This window comes from Quercus suber, unplaced genomic scaffold (genome assembly GCF_002906115.3).
Source record: "Quercus suber isolate HL8 unplaced genomic scaffold, Cork oak 2.0 scaffold_700, whole genome shotgun sequence".
In the NCBI taxonomy this organism is placed as follows: domain Eukaryota; kingdom Viridiplantae; phylum Streptophyta; class Magnoliopsida; order Fagales; family Fagaceae; genus Quercus; species Quercus suber.
Genome location: NW_027070141.1, coordinates 308,572 through 325,499, shown reverse-complemented (window position 1 = coordinate 325,499; position 16,928 = coordinate 308,572). Strand labels below are relative to the sequence as shown.

General features: G+C 34.8%; 1 protein-coding gene across 1 annotated transcript; it reads right to left on the bottom strand.

The window, feature by feature from the left end:
• Nucleotides 1-523: 523 nt before the first annotated feature.
• LOC136064517 (ras-related protein RABD1-like) lies at nucleotides 524-5,394 on the bottom strand. Its single transcript, XM_065766344.1, has 8 exons — nucleotides 5,243-5,394; nucleotides 5,056-5,128; nucleotides 4,749-4,858; nucleotides 4,074-4,149; nucleotides 3,043-3,114; nucleotides 1,991-2,146; nucleotides 1,283-1,386; nucleotides 524-720 (listed from the first exon to the last, which is right to left on the bottom strand). Exons 1-8 carry the CDS (start codon nucleotides 5,254-5,256, stop codon nucleotides 630-632), a joined length of 696 nt encoding a protein of 231 aa, XP_065622416.1. The 5' UTR covers nucleotides 5,257-5,394; the 3' UTR covers nucleotides 524-629.
• Between the last annotated feature and the right edge of the window lie 11,534 nt (nucleotides 5,395-16,928).

The following is a 16,928-nucleotide window of genomic DNA, read 5'->3' as shown; positions in this document are numbered from 1 at the left end:
AACCAGATCCAATTTTTCTTCTACTCAATTTGAAGAAAATTTCGTAGTCAGATTTGAGTAAACAACTTGGACGAACAGATCTTCCACTTAAGTAGAAATCAATTGAATGGCGAAAATTTCCTCCAAACTCAAATTTAAATAACTCTTTTAATCCATATTGTTATGATTAAGAAGACTATTTACGTATATTCATTTTAATTAGTATGTTTGCCGAAAGAGTTTGAATCCATGACTTCACAAATTAGAGTACTCATTAATGTAAATATTTTACGTAGGATCGTTAAAGTGTCATTTGATTAAAATCATACATTGATAATAATTTGAATTGTCAAGTAGTGGAGATAATAAAAAAATTTTAAAAAATCCGCCGATTAGGTTTGATAGAAAATTCTGTAAATGTTTGTATGTACACCTCCATTTGGATGGATTCTTCCCTAACTGAAGAAATGGCTAGAAAATTTTCTGATGGCTATGAGCAATTGTTAGAAATCCATTTTCCCAAACAAAAGTAACTAAGTCAGGATTGAAGTAGGCATATTTAACAGTTTTGATAGATCCATATAAGGGTACAGCCAACATAGTTTCACTGTCCTGCAATCTTAACAGAAAATAAACAGTACATAGCATAGCTAACCACAGCAGTTGCTGTTCTGCTGAATTGGCTGCCCCTTCATTTGAACAGTTCCAGTTGACTTGTTTGCAGTTGGTTGGTTTCCCATTCTGCAAAATATAAAAAATATTAAAAGCAAAGATATTGAAAATTTAATCATATGGATCAGATAAAAAGGAGGCAAACTAAAATATTATAGTGATCAGTATCAAAACACACCATCATCCTACAGAAATGCAAGAAACCTATGCAGCAGTGGGAAAAACACCACCATATGATATTTAAAATGACAGTTTCTCTATGGCTTCAATTACAACTATTTCATATCTATCAAAGAGTTTCAAAGTTCATCTTATCGGTCTGATTTGCAATAACAAGATGGAGGGAACAACTATCTCCACTCTCTAACCCAAAAGTATAAGAGTAATGCAAGGTAAAAAATGCTTTTCACAATATCAGGATTTGAAATATTGCTGACTCCTCTTTTCAGGGTTGTTCAAAATTAGTTTGCCAGTAAGATATTTATACACGTGTTTTAAATTAATATTTTAAAATGGAAGTGATCAGGATATTATTAGAAATATCAGGGATTTTTCATGTTTCTGATTCAGAATTCTGGTAAAAAAATCATATCATCTAAAATAGGGGAAATAGGAAGACTAGAGGTTTTACTTCTTCTTGATCTCGCCAGCCATGGTTAAGAAAGCTTGCTCCACATTAATTGAGTCTTTAGCACTTGTCTCAAGGAAAGGGATTCCGAGCTCATCTGCGAATGCCTGCATTTCATTTAGGCACAGGGGAGAGAAAGAAGTTAAATGCAAATAAGCAGCAAGAAAAAGAATAATACCCTTGATTTCCTGTGCTTCCTCCAATATATTATATTCTGTGCAGAACTGGGCGCATCTGCCACTAAATTGCAATATGTAAACCAATGAACATACCATTTCTGGTTATAAATCAAATCACACAGATCATGAATTACCATGTTACTGTGTCTGTGCTTCTTAGATACACATGCGCGCAGACAAATTCGTGTCCAAGTTTTTCATAAAATGTTGTGTTTCCGTGTCCAAATTGTGACTTCTTTTTGGCTATAGACCATACACACCCTTTTTGAACAGGGAGGAATTCTTCTCCTAACCACCACTCTTCCTTGTGTTGTGTCCATGCACACACATATATACACATATACACGTGTGCACATGCAAGTTAGTTTTATCAAGGGCTTATAAGGAACAAGTTTCTTGCATTTGTATGCGGAGATCCCAATTTGGCTTATAAACACTGGATGTGTGCTTGCTAAGCAGAAATTGACCAAAAAAATAACACAATTCATACTATCTTAACTTAATAGTAAGAGTTAAGGCAGTTGATCTATACCTTGGCTGTTTGAGTGTCCACAACCTTGTTCTCAACCAAATCACACTTATTACCAACTAGAAGCTTGCACACGCTATCATTTGCATATCTATCAATTTCATTCAACCACTGCTTGACATTGTTGAAACTCTCCATCTCAGTAACATCATAGACAATCTGTCACAGTCCAATACATGTAAGATTTCTCAGGCAGGTACAATGATATTAATGATAATTACAAAGAAAAACTACGCTAACTAAATAAACAACTTTCTGCTGCCTTTTGAACCAGGATACTTTAGTGCCCTAAATAGTGCTGAGGTTTGAAAATGTTGCAAAATCAAGGTTTCCAATATCACAAGTTACTCATAATTATATATACTGGGTTTGAACACCCCATCCCCCACAACTCAAGTGCCAACGAAAAAGGGGAAAATAAAATAGGCCAACTTTATAAAATACTTTGCTTCAGAGAAAAAAAAGAAAAAGGCAAAAGTGAAATAAGAGTGTCAGTAAAGTGTCAACAAAATGTGCAGAAACAAGCATGGTATTAACAGGTAACATGAGAAACGCTAAAAGATGATTAATCAATTACTCAGTACTTAAAAACAAATATCATACAGTCTATTTAATTAAACTAACTAAGCCTTAGTCCTTACATTTATGCAACTCAGCCCTAGATGACCCTATCTAGGACTGTATGCTCATTTATCTGCGCTTGGGAGTGGTTATGCGAAAAGAAAATGACACTGAAGCACGATATAGGCTAAGTTAATATGATATTTAATCATTTGCAAAGGAGAACAAATAAACAAGAACATTCAAGACGCTGTCTAAAGTGCCTATGGCTATAAAGATCAAATGTAGATCCAGCAATTATGTACAGTAATAAAACTACAATAATATTAAAACTGATAGATTCAGATACAGAGATGGACATGAATGCAACAACTAGCAAACAAGAATTCTGGCAATGGCCTCACATTTATCTGAAAATTACTATACAAGCTGCGTGCAAGATCTATTGGAGCAAAGTTTCTCACACAAGAAGACAAAAGGCAATAAATTCTTACAATTATCCCATGTGCTCCTCGGTAATAACTGCTTGTTATAGTCCTGAACCGCTCCTGTCCAGCAGTATCCCACTAAAAGTACAGGAAATGAAAATGTAATATTAATTATAAGTGGAACAAAGATTAAGCTTCATACAGACCATAAATCAATGCCTAGCTCTTGTTCAGGGATCTTGAATCCTTTACATAAAACGCCTGTCTACTAGTAAAAGTTTCACTGGGAAATTGGAATAGAGAAGCATGCAAATATTTAGGCATGGCATTTCTATTGCTCCATTTAGTCTGATAAGTGAGTTTTGGACCCAATGGAGGGGGAGGGGGAGATTCGAACTTGCGACCTTAGCTTCATGAGGTGCGGTCCCTAGCCAACCGTGTTTACCCCTAGTGTATATTGCTCCATATATCGTATGTAATATTTTTTGAGAAAGTAAATGATTCAGGAGCATAAAAGCACAGGATCAGGTTTCTTATGTAATTTCCAGCTTCTTTTCAGATCATAACTTCTATTTTAGTGGGGGTATTTTAGAAATCTTGTAAAATCTGGCAAAAGCCAGTTTATGGTCTTTTAAATTGATAAATCTTAACAAGCATTTTGGGACAAAGGTCTTACTATTGTTGATGTTGAAATGGGGTTAGCTTATTTATGGGTTTGATTAGGTTCCAAGGGGAACAGGCATGTCAGATTATAATAGTTATTAGGTTTTCTTACCATGATCAATGAATTTATTTGGAGGGCAATTGACCTCAAGTATGGTTTTCAGGCAAAGCCTTGTGGGTAAGGGCCATTTCTAGCTCTTTCTTGCTTGTGTGAGCTCTGTGTCAATCTATTCTCAGCTACTGCATCTATCTCTCTCCTTTTGTGATAAAAAAATTCACTTTGGAATAACTATTCCTACTGCGTAAGTTTTCTGGAGCATTTGAGATCAGGTTATGGTTTTTAATTAAATTTGTCTTGCTATACTGGCACCTGATCGTAAAATCAGCAATCTGACAGAAAGGAGAGTTTAATATGATTTAGTTTCTTTCCTTACATTTGGGGTTCCGATCTCAATCTGAAAACTTAATGTAGAGTAGGTTAAATTCAGGCCTACTGCTGCAATGCTTGACCTATAATAGATCTCAAGCCAGAAAATCTTAGTATCCCTTGTTAAAAAGATCATAGCCTAGCACTGGAATTATGGCATGCAGCAAAAACAGACAATTTTTTTTTTTTTTTTGAATAAATACAGTTGCTTGGATTAACACAAACTAGGTAATTTCTGAATTCTGATGTATAAGAATGATACTTTGAAAGGCGATCCAATTAATTTAATACTTTGAAAGGTGATCCAATTAATAAATTAATCACAAGTTTATACAGATCTCAATTAGACCAACTCCACCATCCACAATAGCAATCAAATTTAAATTTTGCTAAAATCTCAATGCACCCACATGAACCTTATTTAGACTAAATCCAGAAAATACATACATACCCACCCACATACATACATAAAACTCCATCATAAAAGTTTTAAAAAATCATAATCACTCATTGTTAAATAAATGGTTTAGATTATACTTCATCATCAGCATTTGTTTAAACATTAATACGGCACTGTTTTTGGCATTTATTTCAGGTAGTGATGATGTGGCAATTTCTAAACCACTCATTTAACAATAAATACTTAAAACTTTCACAAGAAAACTCTAGACCATCTTAAAGCCCCATATGCATGCACACATACATAAACACATGAGAGAGATAGAGAGAGAGAGAAAGACTTACAAAATCAACTCCAATGGTACTTATGTAGCTGTCTACATAGGAATCATCCTGAAAAATCAACAAAACACACATAAAAATACAAAATTTAAGCACTAAATAACCAAATAAACAAGAATCAAACTGAAACCCTAACAAATTCCACAAATTTAATTCATAATCACCATCCAAATCACTAAAACCAACATTTTTTTTCTCAAAAAGCAAAATTAGAAACTCAGAGAAACAGTGTAAGAAAAAAAAATCACCGCAAATCTGAGCAGCAAGCACGATTTCCCGACGGAGGAGTCACCGATTAGCAAAAGCTTGAACAGATAATCACTACAAAAAAAAATCCAAAAAAAAGAGAAGAAAATTAACGCACGTGTTGAAAAAATAGAAAGTAGAAGTGGTGTTTGGAGAGAAGGAAAATGAGAGAGAAAATGATGGACTTACTATTCGTTGCTCATGATTGAGGGCTTGGAATTCTTTTTTGGGATCGAAATGGAAAATTCTTATACAAATTGAAAATTTGTGAGGGGTTTTTAAGAAAAGGAAAGAGTGTGAGAGTAAAGAGTGGTGGAGGGCCTCACCTATAAATAATGATTGAAAATGATTTGCTTTTTGAGTACGATTTTTATTTTTATTTATTTATTTGATTTTGGATTTAGTTTTTTTTTTTATAATTTATTGGATTGTGGTGTTGTGAAATTACTGATTTGTCCTTGGGTTTGCGGTGGGCGGGGAGAATGGTGACCTGTACAATTACAAAACCCGGCATTGACCCGCCCCACCCGCCGGGTTTGACCTTCCCTATTCAGAAGTCATTTTTCAATCTCTCCCTCCTTCCACGTTTAAAAATTAAAAAATTAAAAACCCAATGCTTTATAGAGTTCTTCATTTCATATTAAAGCAATGCTACATTAAAATAAAATTTTTTGATATTATTTTTTACAATAATTGTGTTGGCAAGTTTGTAGAAGTTCTCATTTATATCCGTTACTGATATCATTTTTTTTTTAATCATTAACAATCTATATCATGAACAATTGTTAATTTTTTTTTCAGGTTTTTGAGTCTATAGACTTTCTCTTCATAGCAAGGGATGTCAATATGGTATTTTGTACCTATTCCATTCCCTTTTTAGATTAGAAAAAACTAACTTGTGACTCGTGAGATACAAGAGTGGAATTGGTTAAGGACCTTAAGGTTAAGATGGGTTGATGATTTTTTTTTTCCTTCCTTGATAGGGTGATTTCAATATTAATGAGATAGATGAGGGACAGAGAGTTAAAAGACAATTTTGAGAGCGTTAAGATAGATAGAATACAAGTGTTTTGGGAAAAACAATAAAAATATGTTTAAAAAAGCTAACTTATATTTTTGTATAAATAATTTACATATATATTAAGTTAAATCATTTACATACAGTCATACCCATTCAAGCCTCATCTTTTTGAGGTTGGAAAAAGTATAGCTCCGTTTAGAATGACCAAAATTTTCCATTCCAATTAGTTAACCGATATGAACTACCCTCTATTACATTCCGTTCAAAATTTTGGCACAGTGCACCTATTTTGCTCAATTCCATTAAATTCCTCTTGGTATGGTGATTCCAGCTAGTATATAAACAAATCACTATTTTTTTTTCCTAAACCCATTTTTTTTAGTTACTTCACTTTATTTTTGGAGAAACTTTTATTACTTCACTTACATATGGCTTTTCATTATTACTTTCCTTCAACAATGTGTTTTTCTTGTTTACTTTACTCACATATGACATAACTTTTTTCTTCATTAATATTTTCATATGACAAGTTATATATATTATGTAATGATGATATTAAGTACGTAGTTATGTTATTTGATTTTGACTTAATAATTTGATATGATATAATATCGTGTGATGAAAACTTAGGTGTATGTATACAAAGCGTGATGAAAACTTAGGTGTATGTCATCTCAATTTTTATTTTTATTTTTTTCATTCTTATTGTTAGTGTAAAATGAGTGAGATGTTTGAAACGCTTGGCCTAGAGCGATGTTTCAAATCACAGATTCAACAAAAACTAATATACAGATTAAAAAAGCAAAAAATAAAGAGAAAGTAACAAGAAAGAATTTACTTACCAAAAATCATTATGAACCAACCATGAAAACTTTATCTTCTTTCTAGGAGAGCATCATTTTGATGCGTGCCGGCAGAATTCTTTTCAAAATTGAATAGTATTAAAAGAAAAGAAGTAGAAATAAATATATACTGGTGTAGTTCTAAATTTTTGAAATTTTTTTTATTTGAATTTCAATTGAAATGTGGGGTGTTTAAATAAGGATATGTGGTAGTGACTAAATTTAAGGAATATGGATGAGAAGTTATAGTAATGGTTTTATAGTATGATTGTTTTTTTTTTTCCTCTTCAAATTCAAAATAAAGAAAAGGAGATTTGAGAAGCAAAAACAAAAACAAAAACATGAGATTAGGGATTTAAAGAAACTAGAAATTCAAAAAAAAAAAAAAAAGGGTAAGTCTTGATAAAGTAAAAATAGAAAGGAAAAAAAAAAAAAAAAGATGAAATGTGGTCTTGAAGGAAATATATACAAAGTGGACTTGGATTTTTTTTTTTTTTTTTTGGGATAAGTAGAGTTGTTTTGAAGACATGGGTTGGTGGTAGAGTGTCCTATTTTGTAGGTAGTGTTTTACGTGGAATTGGAGATGTATTTTTATTAGATTGTCCCCAAGTTTTGTATATGTTAAATGTAGGGTTTAAGGATATTTTTGAACCACATAAGAGTTTAGTCTAAGAAAGAAAATTTTTTGGGGGAATTGTGTGGCGTTGTTGACCCTATTCCTAAAACATTTGTAGGAAAAGCCATTGGTTACTAGATGAGATATTTTTGACATTTAGAAAAGTTCACATCAAAGCGGAGAATCTTTTTATAGATATTATTATAGATATAGATATAGATTGAGTTCTAGTTACACCTGAAGTAACTTTAAGTAATACTGCACCATTTAATATTTTTTAATTGGATGCGAATTTTGACAAATACACTATTAGATTACATTATATTCGTATATTCTCCATGTTTGCAAAATTTTAAGGTGATCAAAGATTAACAGTCATGTTATCAATCAATTATTTAAATTCAAGTTTTCTTAGTTTAAAATAATTTTTAAAAGATGAGTTTTTGGATTGAATTATAAATAACATCCGATTGACATAAAAATTGGCATGCATGTTAAAAACATATAGAATATGTAATCTAATGATGATATTTTTAAAATATAAATTCAATAACTAGTTATTGAGCAATATAATATTGCTTAGAGTTATACCATATGTAATTTATATATATATATATATAGTGCAAGATTTAGGTACAGTACTTAAGTGCTGTTCCTTAGATTCCCTTCTTAAAATTCTGCAATGTAGATTTTTTCTCATGGGATGGAAGTATATTTTTTAGTTAAACAGTTACATATCTGAATTTTAAGAAAGGAACCTAAGGTACTGTACCTAAGTTTTGTCCATATATATATATATGGCAGAAATACTATTATTGTCCCTATATTTTCACTATATTTTCTGTGGGGGATAAGGGGGTCAGGCCCAAGTTAATGGGCCGAATACCTAGGAGAGGACTGTTTCACATCCGAAGATGAAGATGCGGAGAGTGCAGGGCCTAGAGTGAAGCGGAATCCTCCTGTAGAGAATCAACGCTGTCCGAGGATGATATCTCCAGTCCGAGGAGGACATCACCTGTCCGAGGAAGATATTTTACTTTGATATGATATCGGAGACTAACTGAGTAGGGGAAAAGCCTGATTGATTGTCCGAGGACTCCACCTGATCAAGATAAGCTCAAAACATACTCAGGAACAATAAGGATGAGGAAATATCTGAGGGAAAGGCTGCTGCCACCGTATTCAATGCATTGCAACAGCTTTTCTGGCCGCATTTATGTGGAGAAGACCTCTGAACAGTGCTTCATAACCTACCGCCACTCACACAGAGATGAAAAGAAGCTGCCTAACGTGACAGGTACTTGAGCAAGTTCATGGATGGGGAGCACGTGGACGGTAGAGATGAGAGTGAGAGTGGCTATATAATAGAGGGAGAGGGTTTGAAACGAGGTAGGGAATGTATGGGAAACTGATCAATAAATAATAAAAAGAGTGATAATCCTTTGCTGTGAACCCCTTGTCAACTTTAGTTCTTCGACCCATACTCTACAAATTAATTGTCTTTGGGTTTACGTAAAGAAATTAGACCCTACAATTGGCGCTGTCTGTGGGAAGAGCTTGAGAGTAAGGGAAGAGTAGCAACGGTTGGTCATGGCTGGTCAAGGGCAACAACCGGCAGAATCTGGGGCCTCCCAACATATTGACCCCTTTCTTAACCTGGAGCGGAGGCAGGACCGTGAAGGTAGTGTGCATACTACCCACACTGATCGAACTCAGCCTCGAAGTGAAAATCGCGCTCCTCATGCAGAGAAGAACAGCATGCTCATAGAGATCGAAAGGTTGAAGAGAGAGTTACGCCATGAGAAGAGGAAACGCACTGTAACACACCCTGATGACGACTTGGACGACGGGCAGGATATTACCTATGAGCAGAACTCTCAAACTCCAATCAGTGAGACTTTCTCGTATGAAGCTGAGCGCCCTCGTGAGAAGCGATCTCGAGGACCACCATANTTCTTGCAACGTTATGTGAGAAATCCTGTGAAACTCATCTGGAGAAACACTACAAAAAATTGCATTCAAAGCTTTACTGTTAGCGTTAGCTACCACAAGTGCTGCTTTATCCCAAGTGGATTTAGTGGCCTTCGACCTAGTTCATCCTACTTCTATTACATCCCAAACAGTATCATCAATTGAACAAAAGAATGCCATCATTCAGACTTTCCAAAAGGCATAGTTACTACCATCAAAATATGGTGGAACATTTAAAGATTGAGATCGTTCCATCTCAAACAGGGTTAAGGATCGCACTAAGGTAATTAAACTACAGCTATGCACCCGTTTTGATACCAATTGAAAGCTTGAAAATGTGTTGAAAACACAAGAGCTTTTTAGACCCCCAAATTAAAGTTATGGCTTGATAGATTTTACACTAACTTAAAACTAAGTGCAGAATAGTGTAAATGCGAACGTATAAACAATAAGCTACTCTAATCTGTAAACTAAACAACAAAACAGTAAAATGGAATGTAAAAAAGTAGGGAAGAAAGATACAAACACAAGATAACACACCGATGTGTTATCGAAGAGGAAACCGAAAAACTCGGCGAAAAACCTCTCTGCCGTCCTCCAAACGGTAATCAATCCACTAGACAATTAGTTAGGATATATGGGTTAGCAAGAGACCCTCCAAGCGTAATCTACCCGATGTACCTAAGCCCTCCAAGCTCCTACTCCAACAAGGCTTCTTGGAACCATGTCTTGTCTAGATATCTGGATCCCGCAACAAGCTCCATATTGCATCTGCCATCCTTAGCTTCTTTCAATACTTCCTAGCAGCACTAAAACCTCACTTGACACTCTGAAAGGGTGTGGTAAGTGTTTGGGCTATCAACCTCTCAATGGTATGGAAATGGAGAGGTAGGAGTTAAGGAAATTCCACAAGCAAATGTGTAGAGGATTGTGGGTATAACAATCTCTAACTCTCAAGGTGTTTGACTAAGGTTTTTCAGAAGTACTCCTCAACATTTGTGGGTAATATGGGTATATATAGTGTGGGTACAGAAAGTGTGTATTAGATAGTACAGCTTAGCAAAACAGAATGTCTTGCGAGTGTCTCGCAGGAAGGCCTTACTCGCGAGCTACTCGCGAAACACAGTTGTCGCCATCTGTCCTGACTCTTCACATTCCAGTCATGTGCAGGGCACATGGCTCACTATGCGAGATGCTTAGTCATGAGCTACCCGGAGAACTCCTCAATCTTCAATTGCTTAAGTCTTCACACACACTCTCTCTATCACATAACCCTTACAATCAAATCCCACACTAAATACAAGGTACAAAAGATTAAATGAAATTACAATCAAATTTGGCATGGAATAAAAGCCAACAAAACACATTGTTGTAAATTACAACTTGACACTAGCCTTCGGTACTGTTCACATTAGAATTGCCAATGGTAAAGAGACTAATGGAACAAGTGGCCAGCTCCTAATTTGGTTTGGGAGCTTGGTTGCTTCTTGAGGTGCTCTCCAGCAAAAGGCATAACTGAAAGGAGTTCTCCAGCTAGGTTAGTTTACACACATGGGCTGTTTTTATTGAGATTTTAGGTTAGGCTTGGCCATGAGGGCTGAGTAGTTTGGTGGGCCTCTGACTTGGTGGTTTTCTCCACTCGGGCCAATCCTTTTGCCTTCTCATTGTGAGCCCCACAAAATGGACAAAGCTATCATATATTGCCATGGATTTTTATTCCACATGGGCTTTATTTATTAGTAAAAATGAAATTGGGGTAATTACACTAAACCCACTTGTGGTTTGACCAGAAATCACTTTGCCAACCCGTGGTTTAAAAGTGTCACTTTACCCACCTGAGATATGTTCCGTTTGTTTTCCATAACCCACCTCTATTAAAATCAGGGTAAATAGGTCTTTTTGCTCAAATTTTATGTCTCTCTCCTCCCAAAAAAAAAAAAGAGCACAAAAATCCAAGAGAAACAAGATCAAAAGGTGGTATTTGTCTCTCTCTCCATTCACACAAATTTTGATTGCTTGTGTGCAAGAGCCTCCCCTGATATTTGGGATTTGGGTTGTGTTGTTTGTGAGATGTTGACTGAGAAATCTCCTTGAGATAGGGGAAAAGAGTTTAACAAATGGGATCTATTCAATCTTATTGCTGATGAGCGCAAATTGCCTAAAATTCCAATTGGGATTTCAAGTCAAGCCAAAGATTTTCTTAAAGCATGCCTTGTGAAGAAATATATGTATAGGTTTACTGCTGAGATGTTGATGGATCACCTGTTTCTTAACGGACTTAGTGATGAAGAACTACTGGCTGTTACCTGTGTTTCTAGTAGGGATGGCAATTTTTGCCTGACCCGCGGGTACCCGGCCTGGCCCGACCCTAATGGGCCGGGTTTTACCTGACTCGATAAGAAATAGGGTTGGGTTTGGGTTTAAAAAAGAAACCCAAACCAGGTCCGGGTCGGGTCTGGGTTTTTGTAAAATCCCGGCCCAAACCTGACCTGGTTATATATATACATAATTACTAGAATACCCTTACTATATATTGTTATAAACCCTAAAATTTCTATTCTCTCATTTCATTTTAGCTCACATAGCTGCCTCTCTTATCTCTATTCTCTTCAGCTCACACATCTCTCATCTCTATTCTCTCACTCACATAATCTCATTCATTCACTCACTCACAAATCTGAAATCACAATCTCACTGCCAGTCCAACTCTTGTTGCAGCCACAGCCTCACCGCCGGCCTCACTGTCTCGTAGCCCCCCCCCCCTTAATCGCTCCCATTCTCCCTCCTCCCTGCGCCTAATATGTTTTTCCTTCTCTTTTTTTTCGCCATTTCTATTTGGGTTCGTTAGGATTTGGGACCTTTAAGAACGTTAGGGTTTGGGTTCCTTTTTTTTTTTTTTTTTTTTGAGAATCTGGTTTGGGTTCCTGTTTGGGTTTGGGTTCTTCACTCTTTTTTTGTGATTTCTGTGATTGTGTTTGTGATTTTGAAAGGGGAAAGTATAAATCTAAAATTTTTGTGTTTGTGTTTGTGTTTGTGTTAGGATTTGTGTTTGTGTTTGTGATTTTGAAAGGGAAAATAAAAAATCTAAAATTTTTGTGTTTGTGTTTGGGGTTTTGGTGGCTACTCTGGTCTGATTGAAGAACATGATCTTAAGGTTTTTGTTTTTGGGTTTCTGATTTAGGTTGATGAACATGTTTTTGGGTTTTTAGGGCTTCAGGCAATTTTTTTTTTTTTTTTTTTTTTTTTTTTTTTTTGATTGGGTTAAGGATTGGGCCCTGAAGTGGCATAAGCTGGGTGGGGCCCGTGGGGCCTGGCGGGGCAGGTCTGGGCCCCGCATAAAAAACCTGTTTATTAAACAGGCCGGGTCTAGGTTTTTGGAGGAGACCGCGGGTCGGGTTCGGGTATGGAAAAACCCGACCCGAACCCGACCCGTTGCCATTCCTAGTTTCTAGGACTGATGAGGTCGATTATGAGGTTTTTTGTTTCTCAGAAGATTATGAGTTTAGTTGTTCTTCTGGCGATTTGAGCTTACTACCTGATGATGATATCAATATGGGTTTACTTGTCATTACCATAAAGACTTAGGAAAGGGTAAATGTTAATTGTGAAAGGTGCATTATTCTTGCTTAGAAACTGGACAATCTGAGTCATTAAGTCAGTGATCTTGTGTAGGTTGATCTGGCTTTTTTTTTTGGGTATGTTCTTCATATTTGTGTGAATGGAGAGAGAGAGACAAATACCACATTTTGATCTTCTTTCTCTTGCATTTTTGTGCTTTTTTTTTTTTGGTTTTGGGAGGAGAGAGACATAAAATTTGAGAAAAAAAATACCTATTTACCCTTAATTTTAACAGAGATGGGTTACAGAAAACAAACGGAATATACCTCAGGTAGGTAAAGTGACACTTTTTAACCCACGGGTAGACAAAGTGATTTTGGGCCAACCACAGGTGGGTTTAGTGTAATTACCCCATTCATGAGCTTTAATAAATATTTATGATAAGTTTGGGTATTAATTTCCATGGGCTTTAAATATCAATTTGTATAGTTTCTCATAATTTTTGCCATGGATTATTTTGTAAATGATATTTTCTTTGGGCTTTTTAAATCATAACCTCCAATATTTCTTGTGAATAATATTTACCATGAGTTTCAATAGAGGCAATATCCATGGATTTCAAATAAAATATGGTAACAACTACTATAGTGAAATAATGTGATATTCTCATGGGTTTTTCTATAGATAATCATAATGGGCTTGTAAGGTGAATAATTACCATGAGTTTTGGAAATAAACATTGTGAATGTTGTGATATAAGATAAATAGTGACCATGGGTTCTTATATAAATTCCATAGGTTTATAATATGGTATGAAATAAATAAATGTCATGGGTTTAAGATAAATAATCATAACTTTCCATTGGCTTTTATATTAGTAACACAAATTCATAATTCTCCATGGGCTTCATATATGTTTGCCATGGGTTTTGGAAAAAAGAATAGTGTGACGTAACATAAATGGTTACTGTGAGTTTATAATATGGTATGAAATAAATAAATATCATGGGTTTAAGATAAATAATCATAACTTTCTATGAGCTTTTATATTAGTAACACAAATTCATAATTCTTCATGGGCTTGATATGTGTTTGCCATGAGTTTTGGAAAAATGAATAGTGTTACGTAACATAAATAGTTACCATGGGTTTTATAAGATAGATTCCATGGGCTTGCAATATTATAGTAATAGGTTTAAGAACTTCAAGCATTGTTCATCATTGGACTTTAAATGAAATACTTATGATATAGTATTTTGCCAAGTATTGATAACCTTGGGCTTATTATTAAATAGTACCAAGTAGCTAGCTTTGGCTTTTAATAGCCAATGTAAATTGGGCTTTTGATATTGTCAATGAGAATTAAGCTTTTGAAATATTGCCAAGCATAAGTAGCCTTTGGCTTTAAAAAGAATGAGATGTGTGTATTGGACTTGTAGGGCTAGTTTTGGGCTTAGCTAAATAATGATAATAAAATTAGATAAGATATGAGTTTTTGGGCTTTTTATGATAGTTTATATCATAGCCCAATTTAGATAATGAGGTATGAAACATTTGTGGGCCAATGGGAGGAGAAATATTCATGGAGGCCCAAAATAATTTATGGGTGATATTTTGGTATTTTTTGGTGAATAAATAAATGTGATTAAATAGGATTGGGGCATGTGGCATGAGTGAAAAAATTGTATCTCAGTAGTTGCAACTCATTTGATTCCAAACTCAATGAGCTATGTCCGATTACTCAACCTAGTACTTGGCTCTGACACCAAATGATACAAACTTATAGGTAAAACTCACCTTTGAAAACTGGCTTGCAAGGGGAGGGTGCCCAAGAGTTTAAATACACATGGTTAAGTATACACTTAATCCATGTGGGACACTAGGATCATAACAAACCTACAGACAAATAGAATTCTAAAAGAAAATAATATAAGGGTGGTATGTCATTTAACCATAAAATATTGGTTTTAAAAAAATAATGACATATTTCTTAATAATATTTGTCGGGGACGTTTTGCAACAAGGGCCAAAAATGTTAGAATGACCCAAATCTCCCATTGGGTTCTTTAGAAATGTTTATTTGTGGAGAATCGAGCCCAAAATTCCAAATGTATAATGAAAAAAAGGCTAATGGTGCTTTAACAAGAGAGAAATCAAAATGCCATAACTCAAATACAAGAAAATGCAGAAAAGATACACAAATCCGAAACTTCGATCCACAGTTAGTAAGAAGAGGAAATTGAGAGAGGTCGTGAGGAAGAGAGTGAATGTTCCCTTGTACCCATATTTACGTCCCCAAGTTTCAGAATTGTGAGAATGTTGGCTGGCTGAATGAGTTTTTGCTCTAAAGTTTCAGTGATATGGGTAAAAAAGTAGTTCCCCTCTTTTGAATCTAATTGAAGCCTTTTGTATTGAGTTTGGGCTGCTCTAAGTGACTAGTTTTTGGACAATAGAAGAGGCTTTGAACCCTAAGGTATCAATCAAAGAGGTTATGGTTAGATTTTGCTTTAATTGGGTAAGAGTGTTGGCTTGCTTTTTGCATAATTTGGGAAATGAAGTGGCTTAAATTCAAGGGCTGATGTTTCCTAGAAATGGCAGGCATTTGGAGTCTGCATTTGGTTGTTGTAGCAAATAAGGCTAGCCACTTAGGGTCAGTTATGTGTTTTAGGAAAAGAAAGTGTAGCAGAAAAGTTAGGCCACAGTCAGCCAGAGTATAAAAGCTCTTTTAGGGTGGAATTTTTGCGTAAAAGACCTCCTTTATGAGCCTAAGGTGCTACCAGTGTCCCTTGCCCATTTGGTGGCACGCATGGGCTAGGCTCATGCAAAAGGTCCAAAAGAAACCGACCCATACCCTCCAAACCACACTTCCTCAATTTTCCCCAATATGTCGCATGGGCTTGGGCCATGCTTAAAAGAATAAAATATAATATAATACATGAATTGAACCCACAAGGTAGTTGGACTCAGTTGAATTGAGCTTGTAAAAAATGTGTCACGAAAATGGGCATCAACAATATCTAACATCACAGTCCATAGCATAAATAGAATACATATAATCCAAGTAGTGGGAGGAGCTGAAGGCTTTGACCGCATGCATAATAACATAAATTTGGACAATATCATATCCTTGAATAATAATTTTAAAAACATAAATAGATATTTTAAAATAAGAAAAACTTAGAAATTTCAACATATCAAGTCTAAGTTTTGGACCAACTCTGAGATACCTCCAATTGTATATAAAACCATTGCAGGCTAAAAAAATGTGAAAAACAAGTAAAAACATAAAGTGGATATAGAAGCACATAAATATTATAGTAAAACATGTAGTTGAATAATTATTTAAAAATTTGTATAATGCACAAAAAATTTAAAATATAAAATTTTAATATGTTTATGTTACCATAAACATGCCTACATAGTCATCAAGTAATCATGTGTATTAATAAATAAAATTTTCACTAAAACTCAATGATTTATTAAACCATAGTATACTAAATAAAAATATATATATATATATAGGAAAGTAATTCTAATTTCAAATATTCAAACTGGGTTGAATAGGTTTGCCAATTGTAATTACATTGTAGACACTCAATTTTGCATATATAATTTAATCTTGGAAGATGGCAGGATGGTCATTTTATGGATCCAAAAATCATGGTTGCATTTTAGTTACTAATTCATTCATCACGTCATAGAAATGATATTAAGGTTTCAACAATCACAATGATACGTTCTGTTTCCTAATCGGACAGTCGAATCGAAAGATATTACAAAAACAAGTTTTAATGGTATGCAAGCATTTAATTAGGTGAGACCCATCACACATGATTAATGGAAGTTAATTTTGATTGGTTGTAGTTA

Bases quoted from the DNA above. Each gene is read 5' to 3' on its own strand.
- LOC136064517 (XM_065766344.1), bottom strand. The intron at 4,859-5,055 runs GTGATTTTTTTT...TTGATTTTTCAG, and splicing joins GCTTGCTGCTCAGATTTGCG to GATGATTCCTATGTAGACAG. The intron at 1,387-1,990 runs GTATAGATCAAC...AATGAAATGCAG, and splicing joins TGGACACTCAAACAGCCAAG to GCATTCGCAGATGAGCTCGG.